Raw genomic sequence first — 15,440 nt, forward strand, 5'->3', positions numbered from 1 at the left:
ATACCCTGGCAATGCAGCACCCCTACCTTTGCGTCCAGTGACGGGGGTGTTTTCTCCGTGGTCAGTAGCAGCAGTGACGGCACATGTCCACTCGTGTGCAGTCGAAGGTGGATGTGGAATAGGGAAAAAAAGTGAGCTTTCACCTCTCCCCCCACCTCATCCGCTAACTCAGAATAGAGGGTTGGACTGTCACTTTTTGCTTGGCAGTAAGGCACATCCAAATCTGCACAGTGGGATGTTTTGCTGGGGTCCCACTGGCATCCACTTTTCCCTATCCCGCCGTCGACACAGGCGGTGTTTCCTGGAGGAGATGGCAGTTCAAATGCAGGATTTCATCAAAATAAGGCAGGCGAACTGTCACTCGGCAGATGGGTTTTCAGTTGAAATGTCCATTAACGCAACATCTAAATCAGGTCCTTTGTCCTTTATTTAAAAGTAGCTATCTGCCTGCACATTCACTGTGAGGTAAGCTTTGATGCCAATAGTGTTTGAGAGAGGCCGATTCTTTGTTTTTGTTAATCTCGGGTGACAAACCACTGCTCCAAGGCATACGATTTGAAAGGATTCTGGTAACAATGATTCTATTGAAAATGAGCTGCCTTCTTTACTGTAGCTGAGAGGCATACTTTATCGGCAGTATTTTACCAGTGAGGCCACTCCTTATTCTAGTTTGTTTTTGAGGTGAAAGTACAAATAATACACTTATGACAGGCTAATGCTCCTAAATAAGTCAATTTCTTTCCCAGGTTTGTTGCATTTCCACTATTATATATACATGACAGGTACATTATTTGTGACAACAAAGGGTTTGTTTGATTAGTGAGGCTTTTTTCCCATGGGTTTGATTCAGTGTGGTATTGCAGAGCAATCCTGGGAGACAGACGTTTGCTCTCTGCTTTGCCATTACAGAAATGTATATAGTCTCATGGGTGTCATAGCAGCTTTTTATAAATGGTTTGCAGTAGTTAACATACAGTGTAAGCACTACCTTTGGTGTTTATGGATAGTCATATTTACCGTATCTTTCTATGTTTTGGCAATGCCTACCATACCACTGTTTGCGTATTAATGCAAGGATATACTCCTGTTTCCTCACAGCCCCACTAGAATGATTGAGAATAGACCTATGATCTTGTCATAAGCTGTTCGAGGTTGTGCAAGTGTGTGCTGCATGATGCATTGGATTTAGTTCCGACAATACCCCCCATAGTATCAATGGAAATAAGTCTTTCCACATTGATGTTTGGATGGTGGTGGTGACTTACTTCAGCTGGTTTTTGCAATAAGCAGTGAATCACATCAAAAACACAGGCCTATGAATGAAAAAACGTTTTTTTTTGCTTTTTACACATTGATTGGTAGATGATTCTTACATCCTCAGGTGCCTCCTGTATATATTTTTGTCCTGATGATGATCCTTATCTAAGTAATTATGGATTGTGGGTCAAAACCTCAACAGCTTTTGCAGTGGACTGTTTTTTAATTTTGATTGAGAATTGTAATGCTCCTATATAGAGTGTTGTTTGTTTGATCCATATTTCCATATCAGTCACATGTTTGCATATTGTGTAGGAGTTGCTCACCATTTATTTACTTGATCACTTGCACTGCACTTCACACTTTTAGGAGCACCTCCTATATGTTTGATATTGAGAACCAAATTGAATTCCTGATATAAATAAGGTATTCTCTTCAACAAATAAATTTGTTTGATTGCAACCTATCTAATGAAGGTCTGTTGTTAACTATTGCCATGGAAGTCAAGGGTTATACTTCCCTCTCAGGGATCACTTATTCTTAGCAGCAGGCTTTTTTATGTCCTCTGTGCACTGCCATGTTATTGGGGTGGATGCAATGTTCACAAGACCAGTGTGAGGGTCGGAGACTTAGGGCCTGGGCTGAGTGTGGGGGAGGCTTTAGGGAAGGATTGATGGCTGAGGTGACTTAGCTGAGTGACAAAGTTCATGTCATACAGCTGCAAGACCCAGGAGCTCCGCCTGGGCAATGTATCCTCACCAAAGGGAACAATCTGAGCCCCCTCACTACTGTCCTGAAATGGTAAGTGATCACCCAGCACTAACACCTCTGCAGGATAGTCCAGACCTGAGAGAAGAGGTGTCTCAATGAGACAGCACCTCAGGCAGGGTTCTGACGCAGTCAGGAAGGATCTAAAGAGAAGGCCCGAAATACCCTTCAATTGCTGCTTGTGGGTGAACTCTGGGTCTGATGCTGGTGTACTGCAAAACACTGACTGCAGAGGAACACTGTGTGGCAGTCCAGGTCCATTGTGCCCCCGCAGTCTTGTGTTGAGCAGTCACAAGTTGGGGTGCCTCTGGTCTGGTGTGATCTGGTAGGCTGCGTCCTTGCACAAAAAAGGAGGCTGCTGAGGCTCAAGATGGTTTCCAAACCAGCCACTGCTGTTTGGTCGGGTGGACATCAGCACCTGTAGCAAGTAAGGGATGAGTTGGTGAGGAATCCACCACCAAGGGGACCAGGGCCCTACATGGCGGCAGAGGCTTTGTGGCACAGTTCTGTTATGGATCTCTGCACCGGGATCACCGGGCTGGGTTCACAGGCATGGGCTCATGGGGCAGGTTAGCGAGGGCTGGGAGACCTGCCACTCCTGTTGACAGTCCAGGGAACAGCCATCAGCACAAGAAGAGAGAATATAGTCACAGGAGGTGAAACCTTGTGGTGCAGTTAACACTCAGGAAAAGGGAGCAATGGGGGTCTGCTCCCATCACTCCTCCGCAGCGTCAGGTCACACAGGAGCACTAAGTGGATCCACATTAGCTCAATGAAGGTGGTGGGGCAAGGTACCTGCACTGATGCTGGCAACACTGGGAAAAAGGGAACCGTTCTAAGGATGGGCATCTCTGTACTGGCCCTATGCTGGTTCAGGACGGTCGGGGGAAGCTGTGGGGGTGGGGCCGCCACCCAGGAGCGGACCCTGGGAGACTGAGCTGTTGGTAGGGAATATTCACAGCTTACCTTTCAGATCTGTTCCTCTGTGTGCTGTTCTGAAGATGGTGCTGGATGGGATCTGGTGGTTGTGGCTTTGCAGCAGACAGGGTTGCAGGACTCTAGGGGCCTAGGCCCCAAGAATCTGTGTTGCTAGTGCAATGTGGTCACTGCTCGCCGCACAAGTCTGTGCCATCATACACCACTCCGGGGGGTGGGTGAGGGTGGCTGGCAAAGATCTGGCTATTGTGGTTCTGTGTCAGGAGATTACCCATTAAATCAAACTTCCAAAGGAGGAGATGCCTTTTGCCCATCTCCCTCCTACAGATGTGTGCTCAGACTTTACTGATTATCTGAACCCTGCATCCTCTAGGGAGAAAGGGGAATGGGAATAGAAAAAGAGAGACCGCCTCCAGATCCAGTTCAAGCCTGTGTTTCCCACTTGAAGATAGGATATTCCATGTGCGCTTCTGTAACCTGCACCTTTCTTCATATTGGTATTTCTTTAAACTAAGGACCTGCAGTCGGGTGATAAGAGCATAAATAAGTACATTCCTACTGAGCATTCAACTGTTCAGCCATTCACATTCACCCAATTCTATCATTCTCCTAACCTGGATCTTTTGAGAGAGTAGCCTCTCTCTAAGACAACAATGTAAACTTAATATCTTCTTTTCTCCAGGAGTCAGAGGTATCCAAGGTTCTCTGGAGAACAGTTCAAAGATTCACAAATATACAATCTACTAATGTCTTTTATAGGAAACAAAAACTCCTTCTCAAGGTTCAGTTTTCTCAATCACAGTCTCTAGGAATTAGTCTGAGCACTGAGGTTTGTCTCTAAGACTGGCAAGTCTGCAAGGCCAAGAGTTTTTGAATATATATGTACATATAAATATATAGGCAAGTCTGGAAATCATACAAAAGGATTCCTTATTGCAGTTGCTTGAAGTTCTGTTAAGCCAAAATGAATTCTCCTCAGAAAGTCGATAGCCAGTTGATGGAAGAAGGAAGAAATTCAGCTTCTCCAGAAGGAAAAAAGTAGCTGGTGTGCACACCATAACAAGAAAAAGAATTAATTACTCAAAACTGGAAAAATTCTCTATGAAACGAAGTGCCTCAAGAATACTGCTAATTCTCCTCAGGATGACAGTTGAAGTGCACAGCTCCTAGAAGCGAAGAAAAACAGCTGGAGTGAAGTTTCAGCACGAGACTAAGGTAGAAACACTAGAGCGCTGACCTCACAAAGATTTGCGGCCACCATCTTGAGTGGCAGTTAAACCTAAAGAAGCTAGTTCTAAGAACTGCCTCCGCAAGAGCCACCGGACCACTGCAACCAATGTGGGTACAAGGAAAAGGGGAATGTTTTTTGCTGAAGGAAGTACTTAACAACACTGGCAATAGTTTTCCTGACATTCTGTGATGGGTGGAGGTTTAGGGCTGAGTCAAGGGCCCGACTCCCAGCTTGAAAGGTGCACCACATGATGCACTTAATGCCCCGGGTGTTCCGCTGTCTTTGCCACTGGGTCAGTCGCTGCTCGCTCCTCGGGTCCATTCCACTGTGCACTATGCCAAGGATATTACCAGCAAAACGCTGGGCTGCATTGAGGACCGCAGTTCAGGGCCGATTAATGGGCCCAACCGCCATTATATGAGGCATGCCACACCTTCAGCAGTGGTACACATACTGCCTGGGGTTTTTCTCTGTCTCTGCTGGTGATTACAGAATCTCTGTGGAGTCTGCTACATCTCAGATCCCACCTTCAGGCAGTTTTGCTGACAGGCATGGGGCAAAGATAGCTGAATGGCAGGTCGTGCAGGAGAGGCTCCGGGGAAGGCTCCTATGCCACCACCATCTTGGCCGCTCCCTTCAGAAGACTACTTTTTGAAAACTATTTTGGCTTTTGCCCATACAATTTTGTGAATTGTCCCCATAAGTGTTAACTTGAAACTTGTGTCTTTCCGAAGCCCACAATTTTATTTTAGGGCTGGATTACATGTTTGTAAAGGAGTTTGCAGTCTTTGCAATTTATCAATGAGTTAAATCACAAGCTCTGAGTAAATAACATTTTATTAGGCAGGACCAGTGCTCTCATGAAGTCGTCTGATTGTTGGTTTGGAGGTAGTGAGAGGATTTGCCTGAGCAAGAAGATCGGCATGCTGATACCATTAACCTCTACATTGACTTCATACAAGAGGGACAGCTTAGAATCAAAGAGAATTCATAGGTTCATTACTAATTAAGACATCAATGGAGGTAGACCGAGGCCTGAAGATTAGACAAGTGGTAGTGAGATGGGCTTTGGCCCTCCCATCCTCCCAAATATATTGAATAAACTCCATTCACGATTATGACTGTCATCTCTATACATTTGGAAATTTACCAGATATTGTATTGCTTGAAAAGTTGTGCCAGGGTGTGCATGAAGTAATTGAAAAACATGCATGAAACTGGTGATTCCTCAAGTATTCCACATTACACCAATTGTAAGGATGACCCCATAAATCCTTGGATTTTTGTTATGTTTGGTGAGAAATAATTGGATCCACGCCACAACAGGTGCAGACTCCAGGCACACAAACCCAAGTTTTCATCCTTTTAAGTAGAATTCTATTGTTCGCACAGCATAGGTGACAAAGGAGACAAATGTATTATGTTTATTTTTAATCTTCATTCTCAGAGAAGGGCACTAGTCTCTAATGTTGGCAAACAAGTCTCTGAACCATGACTGGTGATCATGAAGAACATGATTTAATTTGTTTGAAGTTGTTTCATGTCTTTTCTCTTTCCAAAAGTTAATATTGCTAGGATTGGTTACATTAGTTATTGGATGGTAGTTTTCCAGGATCTTTGGCACTACTGATATTTTTTAAGGAGTGGAGTGAGGAGGGTGTTGTTGAAAGAGAATAGAAACAATCATTTTAGCAGGTTTGCAATTATCATGTTGATGACTCTAGCAAGTAAGTGGAGTAATTCTTTAATGCCTGCCTATGGGCGCTGTTCCATACGTAATTTATCCACTTTTGTCTTGATGGACAGCGAAAACATCTTCTTCTGTCTCCAATGGACAAATACAGACAAAATGATTTGAAAGAAGCAGGTATGTGGATGAGTAGTGAAATGGTACTGAATTACAGGAGATGGATTCTCAGACACTGGTTATTGTTTTCTTTGCAAAGTTGCGATGTTCTTCATCAAGGCATGAGGACTACACAGCTCAAGATTTTGCCCTGTTTTTACCTCAATATGTTGCTACTGTACTTAGCGGCATCAAACTGTTGATTAATGCCTTGCTATTATCCATATTTGTATCTTTGCCCATTTTGTAAGGCACATTAATACCACATAGTGCTGGAGGCTTTATAAAAACAGAAAATAAAGAAATATTGGTAAATATATTAAACATCACCTAAATTAAGTTGGAAATCTCTTGATGTGCTTTATGAAGTAGGAATTTTTGTCTCTGTTGATGATACTAAAGTATCATCTCTTGTGTTTATTGCGGATGATTTTGTCCTCTATCATCAGTGGTGTATACCATTTGCAGCAAGTTCGCTTGACCTCACCTGGTTCTATTATGAACCACATGTTGCCTCCTCGAGACTGATGTTCCATATTTGTTTTTGTTTTGGGTTAATACTGACAGAGCTGTGAATATGCTCTGACATATTTTGCCTAGAAGTGTTTTTGCAGCCATAGCGTTGTTAAGGTCAATTTTAACATTATTGAAGGTTGGCTCAAACTGTACGCTGGCTTCCTTGTAATGCTTGATTCTGATGGGTGGAGGTTAATTTCCAGTACAGATGAACAGGCACAGTCTAAAAGAGAGATGAGAATGAAAGAGCAGTGCAACCCCACTGTGGTTGGACTGAAGTTTGGAATGTATCAATGTTCTGCATAAATAATATGTGCAGAATATATCAAGCTCTGTGCACTGGCTGGCTATCGCTGGCTGAATCCTAGTATTTGTATGTTCTTGGTGATGTCAGTGACTGTTTGTTTTTTAGACTCATTTTGTCATCTAGTGAGAGAAAAGTGTTGATGATGGAGATTTTTTTAAACCAAGCCTCTGAGTAGATGACTACATAGCAGTTGGACCAAGAGAGCCAGCTGCAGATATTCAACATGTGCCTATGGGTTAAATGTTTTATTTTTAATGTTAACAGGGGGCTGTGCTCACGGTGTGACCTTCATCATGAAGCTGGGTAGTGGAAAATGCTGTTTTGATGTTTTGCTGGGCTCCACGTTGGATCTTTGGTGGCAAAAGGGAGAGTGTTATGGGGGAATTGTCATGTTACAAGGCTGAGAGGGTATGAGATGATAACATAGCTGCATCGGACTCTTGGTATGAGTCAATGTGACGACTCTCTCACATACTGAGGGCAAATGGGTCATAGAGACCACTTCTGGCCTCAAAATCTTATGCTGAACTTAATGGAGACTTTTGTCCTCTCTAATGAAACAACCTCTTCCCAATCTATTGATGTTGGTAAATGAATTGGTTATATGAACGTCATGAGACTACCTTGTAATCCATGCAGTGCGTCTGAAAGAGCTGTGAAATAATGACTACTTTTATGAAACAGTGAGGTTAGCCAGGTGTTTGATATACCTCCAAAAAGCACTGCAGCAGTGCTACAGTACTTGTTTGCTATTTACATACAGAGTGAGGTAGAAAGAGACCTCTGTCAAATTGGAAGTCCCAACCCCAACAAACATGCAGTTCATGTGGAGGTGAAGAAACTTGAAGGTTTCCGATGGCAGGGTCTCAGCTGGTTCTGCCATGAGAAATTCTTCACCCGGCAGCCCTTCTACTACAAGGCAGTCAGTTAAATGCAACAGTCTCCCACCCTCTTTAAGCATGGGGAGGTTTGCTGGCCTAGGCAAGAAACAGTAAAATGTCCTTGATCATAGATGGAAAACCCATTGCCCAAAAGAGACGTTTTCTTTCACTTCTCAACAAGGATCTCATGTTTGGGGGTTTGTTACTGACCTGCAAAAAGAGAATGCTGAGTGGACCTAAAACACAATGGGAGACTGCTCAGTATTCAGCAGTGATGAAAGTGCATCCAGTGATGTGGCAGAAGCAGATTTACCATAGAAATCCATGCCAGCTATGTGGTGGTCCCTGTATATGGCAGGTTATTCACCACTGAGGAAGAGGATTTGAAGGTCTTCATCTACCTTACAGTTTGCCCGCCAAACTGTAACTAAACCCCTGAGTCTTAACTTACTGTTTTCTTTTTTTTTATTTCATAAATGTTTCCAACTGCTAAGATTATGGTGGATGGACCATGACTAACTTTAGCTGTTATTTCTTAAGAGGTTGCTATGTGGCTACTACTACCATACTATGGATCAAGATAATGCCCTGTCACAAATGACACTGGCAACTGACAAATTTGCAGTGAGGATTTCTCAGAAACTGTTAGTCTTGGTGCACTCTTCCACAACAGAATATATGATGCTTGTTATATGGACCTCCCTCGAGAGACGCATACATCTTTACAGGTACAGGCATAACATTTGTTTGGAGCCATAGTTTGATAGCTACCATTTCGTAATACTTATATATGAATTTTGATTTCTAGGCTTGTTTGAGGTTAGACATATATTTATTGCATTATTCATGCTACCTTACTGAGCATTTGTAACACATTTACAAATTTGAATACTTCTCAGCTTAAGAATTATCTAGGTAATTATTATGTTTTATGGAGACTTACATGCTGAGATTTCCAGAAGCCAGAATTACCATTACGACCTGGTATCTTCATATGGAATTCTGGCTATTACCAGTCAGACTCCTTGGAAAGAGGAGGATTGTGTGGGCACCGTATTACCATTCAGATTTCTGTAAGATATTCAGTTTTCCAAGGCGCGTGATGCTGCTATTTGACAGTTCTTTAGTGCTTTGAGCAGGTAGTAATTGGGAGCAGTGGCTTCCCTGGTCACAGCGGTGGAGGAAGGGGTCTGGGATGGAAGAGGATGAAAAAGGAAGAATAGTTGGCAGGAGGGGGAATACCCAATTGCGAAAGAAAAGCTTGGCAGGGACCAAGAGACAAGCTTTGGCTACTGTTGCAGCCAAAGCCTCATGCCAGAATTTCCAGCTGGTGAAATCATGAAACGTGCATGCAGGAACACTGGGCCATTCGTGAAACCACTCCATCTGATTCATAATAAGACCCAAAGGGGTGCAGAAGAGGATAAATTAATGGAGGAAAAAGAAAGGCAAATACAGGGGTAAAAGAAAAGATAAAGGAGTGTGGGAAATAAAGGCTGCTAGAAAAGTGTGCAGGAGAGACATATACTCCATACCACAACCATTATATTGTATGTTTCAGCATACATGGAGATTGTTTTACCCCTTACTGTATGATTCTGCAGCCAAGTTCCAAATGATTCGGCAGAACTATGTTTTTTTCACTACGGAAGTGCAGTTCTGCTGTGTAACTGTAGTAATCCAAAAGTTGGATGATATAGAAGTATGGAATTTATAGGAATACATATTTCACCATGTGGTAACTTGTCCAGGTACAAAGACTAATCTTTAAGGATGCGTGAGAAAGCAGCACTGTAAGAAACAATATAGTTAAATCGATAAAAACCTAACAGTCCACACCAATTTTATTAAACAGTGAAGATGAATTACTATGAGCCATAAAATGTTGATTGACAAATACGGATAAAGGGAAATGGAGGAAAGTAGAGAAAAATCCTTAAAGGGGATTCATCATGCCTTGGCTTAATTAATACAACTTTTTGTTAAAAATTATAAACCAAAACAACAGTAAGAGTTTCTTAAAAGATTAAGGGGGTTATTCCAACTTTGGAGGAAGTGGTAATCCGTCCCAAAAGTGACGGTAAAGTGACGGATATACCACCAGCCGTATTACGAGTCCATTATATCCTATGGAACTCGTAATACGGCTGGTGGTAAATCTGTCACATTTGGGACGGATTACCACCTCCTCCAAAGTTGGAATAACCCCCTAAATACCTTATTACCTACCTAACATATAAAGTGAAAGGAGAAGCCGTTCTTTTAGTATCACTTACAGGCAGTGTGAATCTCCTGATCTGCTGCAGTGATAATACTTTCTGTTTAGAGTATCTCCACCCAAACATAGAAGTTCCTGCTTGATAGCTGTATTGTCCTGGGTGCCTGTTTGTCAGAGACCTGTTTCTGGGGCCTCTGTGACCCAAACCTAGAGGAGGCTGTTAGGTATGATGCTCATGAGATAGTGAAGCCTACAACCTGAGAGGAGAGCTCCTGCAGTCCTGACGTTGTGGAGGTTGAGAAGGGCATTTGGACCCATCACAGAGGTTCTACAGATTTTCAAGGAGCCGACAAAGACCAATACGTTCGTTAGAGCCTTTCCCAAAAATGTAACTTATCTATATGGCCATCAGAAAACCTGCTTTATTACCATTGAGACACACAATGACTTGACCATGGTAACTCACTTCACATCTTGCCCGTCCAAGAAAATTGTTTAACCCCCATAAATATTTTCTCCCCTTTTCCATACCTTTATTTGTAGTCAAATATTTTTTATGTCTACCTAGTGTGATTACTTGCTTAATTAAAAATATACAACTTTTAAGCTCTGAAACTGCATTTCCATTCATGATACTGAAATTCTGTTTTCATATGTTGCTTCCAAACGTCTATTGTCTCTAGAAATAAGGCCTGGAGATGGCCCTTTTCAAATGTAATGAAGTACTAGGAACAGTACTTGTGGTATGTTAGAGGTCAGTAGGGCAACAGCGCTGTCACTAGCAAATGAAACATTGAAACAATGTTAGGCTATTGCAAAAAGGTACACTGTCGAAGCTTCTTAATGCAAGTACATATTTCTCTTTACATGGAGCAAGCATTGCACTGGTTATTAATCATTCACACTCAACAGTGACTGCCTTAGTGGCCCTTCAAGTGCTGAACTAGTTGAATTTTAACAGGGAGGTCACAACTTAAATGTCCAGTCATTTCACAATGAATATATACAATCAAAGGCCTGGTCATCAGCTCTCTGGTGCAGTCAGAGATCAAATGCAGATATTTCAAAATGAAAAGAATTTGTGAGTACACATTTGGCACACATAATTCCTTGTAGCAATGTTTTGTGTGTAATACAGGCCTTTAATATAACACGCACCTCCAAATGTAGGCAAAGAAGCGATAAGAAAGTAGTTTTGTGAGTAAGTATGTCTAAAAGCAAAGAGGCGCCTCTCTGTTTGATTTTGGTAACAATTCAGTTTTGCTGCAGTCAAATGGGTTTAGAGATTAGGATTCCAGAATGCAGTGGATAATTACTATCTGGCAAAGGTACTGTGGGACTGATCACAAACCTGTTTTGATTGGCACCATTAAGGTAGTGCTTGCTCTAAAATCCTTTTATTGCCAGAATAAAAAATAAACATGAAAAACGATTACAACAAAACTGAAATAACGCATGGTGAAAGACCATGTGCTTTGAAGGGGCTGGTCCAGGATCTTATCACAGGTTAGACTCTGTGCTCCTGACCTGACGCAGCTAGACAATGGTTGTGCACAGTTTGTTAAGTGGCATAAGCGCTGGTCCAGGACCGAGGTGCAGACCACGCCCCGCACTGTACGGTTGAAGATGCAGGCCAGGCCATATACCAAGAGCATGCGTTGCAGGGGCAAATGCCAAGAAAAGCTAGTTTAGTGTTACCGGAGCTGGTGCGGGGCTTGCACCCAGATCCTGCCATGCACAGATAGGGCTGTTCTCCGCTGCACAGTTCTAGTCACAGGACAGGAATTCCTTCAGAGTTTGCTGCGCAAAGCCAAAATCGTTCCATAGCTGGATTGATGGCACAGGGGCTGGCTGTACTGGGGCTGGTATGGGTCTGGCTAGAAAGCAGTCCCTTCACTGAGTGTACTCTACATATGACTAAAAAAATCATTAGAAACTAAACACCTAAGCCGGCCTTCCTGCTGCATGATTGCTTTCTGCTCAAGTTGTATGTTGGCTGCATGTTTGGATGCAGGCGCTGCAGCCACCCACTGCTATTCATGGGCAAAAGCTGTGGACAGATGTGGGTGGCCATAGTGAGGCTTTGGTGCAGCGCCTCGTCACAGGCAGTCCCTGCAAACACTACACAGCAGGATTCGGTCGTGTGGGGAACAGAATGCAGCACTGGCGACCGGCCAGCCTCACTGCATGCAATCAGATTGTAGGCAGGGGACATGACACACAGCGTGTTCAGTGGGACTGAACATAGCTCAGGGCATGCAGACAGTCACAACTCATTACGAGTTGGACAGGCTCTGCTTTCGGTGCGTACACTGCTGTCAATCCAATATGGAGTTTGGTCACTCAAAAATCTTTGTGAAGGTTACATTTCGGTTTCTTTTGATTATAATGTATTAATAAACGTTTACAAAAGGCAGCCATTTTTATGAAAAAGTAGTAAATTAAAGTTTGACTGAATCAAAACCTCCTGAAATGTACGAGTTATGGTTACTATAACCCATGCCCGTGGTATGCAGTGCTTGTGACCTCACACCTGACATTACTGATTACATATTAAACTTTAATAAATAACAAAACACTCGAAATCATAATGCATATATTTTGAGTGTGACACGTGGTAAAATTAATTTTAAGATACAATTCAGCTGCACACTTTGCATGAGCTTTGGGAGTTAAATATATCAGGTTAACTACTTGGTATTCGAACAAGTGATCTGTAGGGTATATAAAGAATAACACAACAAGTGCAATAGCCTTTCAAGGTTACTAAATATAACTGAGAATAAAACAGAAAAACAAACTATTACTGCAAGACATCTGCAAGCATCAGGGACAAACGATTATAAACCATAATATAATATAATATTTTTTCGATAAATCAAAGATCCCAGCAGGGTTAACACTTCATAGAAAATGCTTAACATTCGTATCCAGTCACAAACTTTATGTAAAGTACATTTTACGAAAACGGACTTTAAACCAGTAAAAGCAACAGTGACAATGCAGATTACAACAAAAACAGGGCAGAATTACAATACAGTTTACATCTCTATGAAAACTTCCCTTTTGCTCTCATGTTTCTGGAAAAAAAGAAAATAGAAAAATATATTCTGTGGGGGACATTCACTACAGTGTCTGCTGATTGAATGTTTGAGCGTGGGTATGGGATGTTTGCAATTAACTGAAAAAATGAGGAACATTTTTCAATGACATGTCACATTTAGCAACATTCCCTGCATTGCTCACTTCAGTTTTCCTGGGCAAAGATTAAAGCCCATAGTCAAAAGGATAAAATATCATTTATTATCAGTGACTCGGACTTTAATGTAGCTCTGAAATTGGAACCGGGAATTCAATGTTTCCTACCTTTAATCCTTCTTTCTTATAGCTTTGGCATATACAGTCAACCACTCCTGTGTACTTATTTGTGCTCACTCCATCTGCTTGAAGGCGGCTTTTCACAACATCCATTGGAGTCGCGGTTCCCCAAGAAATAGCCCCTTGGTATTTGAAAAAAGACATCTTATTGGCATGAAGGAAAGGCGATGCAAGATTCAGTTTAGTTCAGCGTCTTTTGTTGTTCTCCCTGAAAGGCCTCTCGCATGCAAGCTATTATAGCGCACATCTGTGAGCAGTTACCTCTGCAGTGCTGAGTGGTGTTCGAATTCAGAACACATATTGTCCCCCTCTTTGGGACCGGAGAAGGGAAGCGCAGAAGAAAGTTAGAAGAGCGAGTAATGAAACATATCCGCCTTTTAGTTGTATCATGTACACAGAGACTTTTTAAGGAATGGGCTAAGTGAAACTGGGCCAGGCGCCCAGCCTTTCAGCCCCCCCTGACTAAATCAACTCTGTTCTGCAGTCTCTTGCCAGATGACCTTTGCGAGAAATTGGGTTGTTGGTTGACTGGGGTGTGAACCCTGGTCAAGCAACAGCCACAATTCCTTGCAGGGTGAACCACAAAAAGTCAATAACTTAACCTGTGCTTGACCCTGGGTAGTTAGGTACAAAAAGCAGTCAGACTAAACTTAGTGACAATGTGTTAAGTATTTATTCATTACACAAACAACAACACAGTGAAAATGCAACACAGTAAAAATCCTAACCCAATTTAGAAACATAGAGAAAACTGTAATCAATTATTTGTCCCCAAATCCATCAAAATCCAATAAGTAGAACCAGAATTATTTGTTTGTGTAAAGTTTGAGGTTCAAAATAGCAAGTCTTCAGTTTTAGAAAAAGGCCACCTGGGCAACTTTAGCACCACAACCAAGGACCTGTGAGTGGAGGGAGATCTCTTGGAGGTGCAAGACTCAGTCGGGCTGGGTCCAGATGCAGGTTTAAGATGGTGGGAGGCTAAGTCCCTGTGGCTCAAAACTGGAGACCAGCTGAACTAGCTTTTGGAGTCACTTCTGATGTCCTGGGTGAAGGTGCTGATGCAGGGCTCAGCAGCAGGGCTGATCTCTGAAGGTCCAAAGGATCCAGGCAGAAAAGCAGTCCTTTCAGGTACAGCAGCAGCCTGGCAGAGTGCATAGTAGGTAACAGCAGTCAGCAATCCTCTGAGAGTCCTTCCACAGGTCCAGTAGTGAAGAGAGAAGAATGTCTAAGACCCCTTTTACTAAACCCTGGTGCTCTGCTCCTAGACGTTGGGAGAAGTTTTCAGAAGGCTTCTTTGAAGTTCTAGGAGTTTCCTGCCCTGGCTGCTACCTGGCTGCACTGACAATACATGATTGTTAAGCCTATTGTGTGGTAGCAGAGCCCAGCCCATTCAAATGCAAGTGGGGCTGTGCTTAGCTCCACCCCCACCCCCATCAAGTCAGTTAATGGCCCATTCAAACTCTGCTAATCCCACTATCGTGTGACCACCTGGAGTGAATTCACAAAGTCCCAACTGTCAGTTACACCCAGTCATGTTACCTAAGGCAGGTTACAGTCACAGAGGGCTAAGGGCAGGACAATGCAACTTTTTAAAACGGGAATTTTCAAACTTGTAATAAATTCAACTTTACCATTAAAGAGGGTTGATCATTACAAGTTCATAGGTACCAAACATGACATATCTATCACCTCTGGTTTAAGAACTGCAACATATTAGTTTTAATAAGGAATCCCAAATGTTACCCTGTAGGAGGGATAGGCCTCTCAGTAGTGCGAAAACACATTTGGGAGTTTTTCACTAGTAGGACATGAAAAACTAAAAAGTACATGTCCCATCTTTTAATTACACAGCACCCTGCCCTATGTGCTACTTATGGCCTATCTTAGGGGTGACTTATATGTAATAAAAGTGAAGTGTAAGGCTTGGCAAGGGGTTTTGAATGCCAAGTCAACATGGCAGAGGGCCACTGCCTTCTGGCTGCAATGGCAGGCCTCGGACAAGTAATAAAGTGCCACTGAAGGGGGTGGCACAACAAGTGCTGCAGGCCCACTGGTAGCACTTCATTTACAGGTGCTGGGTATACAGTATTTCACTCTACAAG

The 15,440-nt window shown here is 42.7% G+C and overlaps 1 protein-coding gene across 1 annotated transcript in view; it reads right to left on the minus strand.

Annotated features, from left to right (window-relative positions):
• Positions 1–15,440, minus strand: part of SLC25A48 (solute carrier family 25 member 48) — a 239,477-nt gene that overhangs the window by 39,456 nt on the left and 184,581 nt on the right. Inside the window, exon 6 of the mRNA XM_069199229.1 lies at positions 13,327–13,460. Within this exon, the coding sequence (XP_069055330.1) occupies positions 13,327–13,460 (134 nt within the window). The remainder of the gene's footprint in view (positions 1–13,326; positions 13,461–15,440) is intronic.

The sequence above is a fragment of the Pleurodeles waltl genome, chromosome 7, assembly GCF_031143425.1.
Source record: "Pleurodeles waltl isolate 20211129_DDA chromosome 7, aPleWal1.hap1.20221129, whole genome shotgun sequence".
NCBI lineage: Eukaryota > Metazoa > Chordata > Amphibia > Caudata > Salamandridae > Pleurodeles > Pleurodeles waltl.